Source organism: Acanthisitta chloris, unplaced genomic scaffold (genome assembly GCF_000695815.1).
Source record: "Acanthisitta chloris isolate BGI_N310 unplaced genomic scaffold, ASM69581v1 scaffold8014, whole genome shotgun sequence".
NCBI lineage: Eukaryota > Metazoa > Chordata > Aves > Passeriformes > Acanthisittidae > Acanthisitta > Acanthisitta chloris.
Window position 1 is genome coordinate 1 of NW_008668702.1, and position 3190 is coordinate 3190.

Here is a 3190-nt window from a genome sequence, read left to right on the forward strand (position 1 = left end):
TAAAAATATATACTCATTGGATTGTGCATAGAAAATTTTAAAACTGACCAATGACTGTACAGATATGTTTACATGATCTTGATTAGAGTTTTCAGGCTCATAAATTGCCCATGGTAAGTCAAAACAGGATGTGCAAGTTCTTCTATTCAGAACAAATCCTTGACCTTTAAAACTATGGAATAACTCATTTTGCTATAGATGTCTGGTATATAGCTTTTTGCTACGTACAACTTTCATGAAGAGAACTGAAGATGGAAAATTGGGTGTCTTTTTGAGGTTTTTGATCACCACAGATTCCACCATTTCACCACCACATTCCACAATGAGACTCGGAGACATAACAGGTGCCAGTTGGTAGTTTTTCATGTTTCTCAACCCCCAAGCCAGAATCTGTAAAATAAAATCCAATTCAAGCCAAAGTGGGAAGAGATATCAATATGCTTAATACGGTACTCAGAAAGTAAGGAAAAGGAAATGATAAAAGAGACAACATGTGACTGGCAAGATATTTCAAGGTTCTTATTCTAGGAAAGTTAATGGAAACAGTGAAAATCAAAAACAGTTAAAGAAAAAAAGCCACCATATATCTCACTATGATTGTTTGTTTTCTTGAAGCAAATACACAAAATTACTGTCTAGAGGATGAGATGACTGTACTTGTATCATCTAGTTTAAGAGTAAACCATACCTCAACAGCAGTGAGCTGAACTACTGGTCTGATTCCTTGGGGTACCATGTAAAGCTTCGGTGCTCTTTGTGACGGAAGAATTGGAAGGTTGGCACCACCCTATTAAGACACAAACATGAATATTAGTTTCTCTCATCTTCCTTAGATGAAATACCTTTCAATAATTAAGAAAATTCTTCACATGATCTCTCACTGTGAAGGGATATATTACACATACACACACACACACAAAAGAAATACATACCTTGTCCCTCAAAATAAGTTCTGCAGCAAAAAGAATATCTCCACTAGCTTTGCCATTATTTATTACAGGATACCAGAGCAGTTTTGGTGTGATGTCCTCTTCTGGCATTAACTTGACCATGGGGGAACAAACACTTCTGCCAAGGAATTCATCTTTACCCTGCAATCAAAAAAAGCAATTATAGCCATAATGTATTTTCAAGTAACATATATAAACATAAAAGCAATCAGGGTAAAAAGATTTCACTTACCACTTGGTCACTGTCAAAAAGTTCAATAACAACACTGGGTGGGTTTTGGGCTACTGTCTGTGGGTCCCCATAGATCTCAATTTCATTAAATATGAGAGTTTGATCCCATGTAGGATTTAGAGTTGAATGAATGATCTCAGTTGTTTTGCTTTGATGGAGGAAAGACACATGAGCATATGGATCTGAAATATTATACAAAATTAAGAGCACAGAGTTACAGACAAACAAAATTAAGCCATGAGGCACACAAACACAATCTTTATCAAATATAGTATTTTATTTTTCTTCCGTTGTTACCAGTTCTATAAGCCATTCTAGATAACACAAAACTGAACTCATATAAATAATTTACATTTAAAAGAGCAATTTCCATTTGATTACTAAATTGCCTCCTTTATACAAGTCTTAACAGATCAGTAAATGAAAATGATAAAACAGCTTGCAAATCAGAAAGAGAACCTGAAAACTAAAATGAAACACTGTCTATACAAATCTCCTCTTAAATCTTGACCGTAGAGCTCTTTTTTTGTTGTTTCCATTGCTATACAACTGTATAGCCTCATAAATAATACAAAGAAATAATTTAGTTCTGACTAGTTGTCAAACAACAAATTCTCCCGGGGTATATTGCTCAGATCAAGCTTTGGGTTCAGACATGCTTATTTATAGCAACTTCTTCTTGTGAAACAGCTGAATGATTAAACTGGCTTAGGCCCAGTGTCTGGCAGGTCTTTAAATCACCAAGAGCTCTGTAGAAGGTATCTGATGATGGTCATTAATGTTTCCAGTACAAATTGCAATTACTAAGGACTAGAGGCAATTTTAAAGGTTATCATTAGGTCAGTTTCAACAGCTTCTGACTTGGTAACCTGATCAGTTTTACAAAATTTAACTAACTCTTCAAACTAGTTTTAGAGGAAAATAAAAGATAAATCAGCTAGTTTATGTGTGACTGCATCTGAGGTACCTGCCCTGAATTACACCTATGCACATTAGAGGCAGTAATTATTGTTTGTTTATATCACTATTGAAATAAGACCAAATGCACACAGGCAGCTGTGCAAAACCCTCCTCATTTCAGGAAACAGCACTATAGCACTGCATCTTCTTAACAAATGCATTACACTCAGTTATTACTTTAAACAGGGAGAAAACAAAAGGTGCAAATGGAGAGGACTGAGGAAAGAAAATTCTAAGTCCATTACATCTTTATCTTTTGCTGAACTTCCTTAAAAGAAATATAAAGTCATATTCTTACAGGGTGTAAGTTCAGTTTGCTCTCTGACTTTCCAGTGGAATTTTAATTCAAATTAGTAAAAACTGAATACTATATAAACAAACAAAAGCCATGCTTATTAGTGAGGCAGAGTGTAGTGTTCTACAAGTTCATCTCCATAATGAATTGATATCAAACACTGAGAGGCAGTTGGTGACATAACAGCAATCCAATTCTTCATCCTTGCTTTTGTGATAGAGTCTGGTAGAAAGGAATTGTATGTAGACTTTGGTTAGAAGAAGCAGCTAAGGCAAAAGGAAGGGATTGGTTATGGGAAATTCAGACCTTATTTGAAATCCCATTCCCTTAATGAGAATTCATTGGCAGCAATAGGTCCTGCACATTCAAAGCACTTTGGGTTTGGTAGTATTATGCAAGTTCAGATCATATGTAATAAAGCTGAGACTTTCTTTATGGCATAGTTTCAGTAGCTTGGACCTACACACAGACTTTTACGATAGAAGATATTCTATAGCTAAATGAAGTTACTAGTCCGTGGCAAAAGTGGGTTTTCTGCCCCATTAGCAGAATTATTCCATACCTGAAAAACTGTCTTTGTCTAAAGCCATGAGGTTTCTTGCTTGGTAGACGTAACAGCGAAGGTGGTAAGTATATACTCCTGTATCAAAGAAATAAAACCAGCTCAACTCCATGACACTTCTTTTCTGTAATGAAGATATCTGGGGTTTATATAAATGCCTTACACATTTTAACACAAACACTGTAGCAACA

At 35.4% G+C, this 3190-nt stretch overlaps 1 protein-coding gene across 1 annotated transcript in view; it reads right to left on the reverse strand.

Annotated features, from left to right (window-relative positions):
• Positions 1-228: 228 nt before the first annotated feature.
• LOC103800636 (myoferlin-like) overlaps positions 229-3190 on the reverse strand; it is a gene marked incomplete at its 3' end in the record, with an annotated part of 51096 nt that continues 48134 nt past the window's right edge. The window contains exons 33-37 of the mRNA XM_009073018.1: positions 3000-3077; positions 1183-1364; positions 933-1091; positions 689-787; positions 229-390 (exon numbers count right to left, since the gene is read on the reverse strand). Coding sequence (XP_009071266.1) covers positions 229-390; positions 689-787; positions 933-1091; positions 1183-1364; positions 3000-3077 — 680 coding nt within the window. The remainder of the gene's footprint in view (positions 391-688; positions 788-932; positions 1092-1182; positions 1365-2999; positions 3078-3190) is intronic.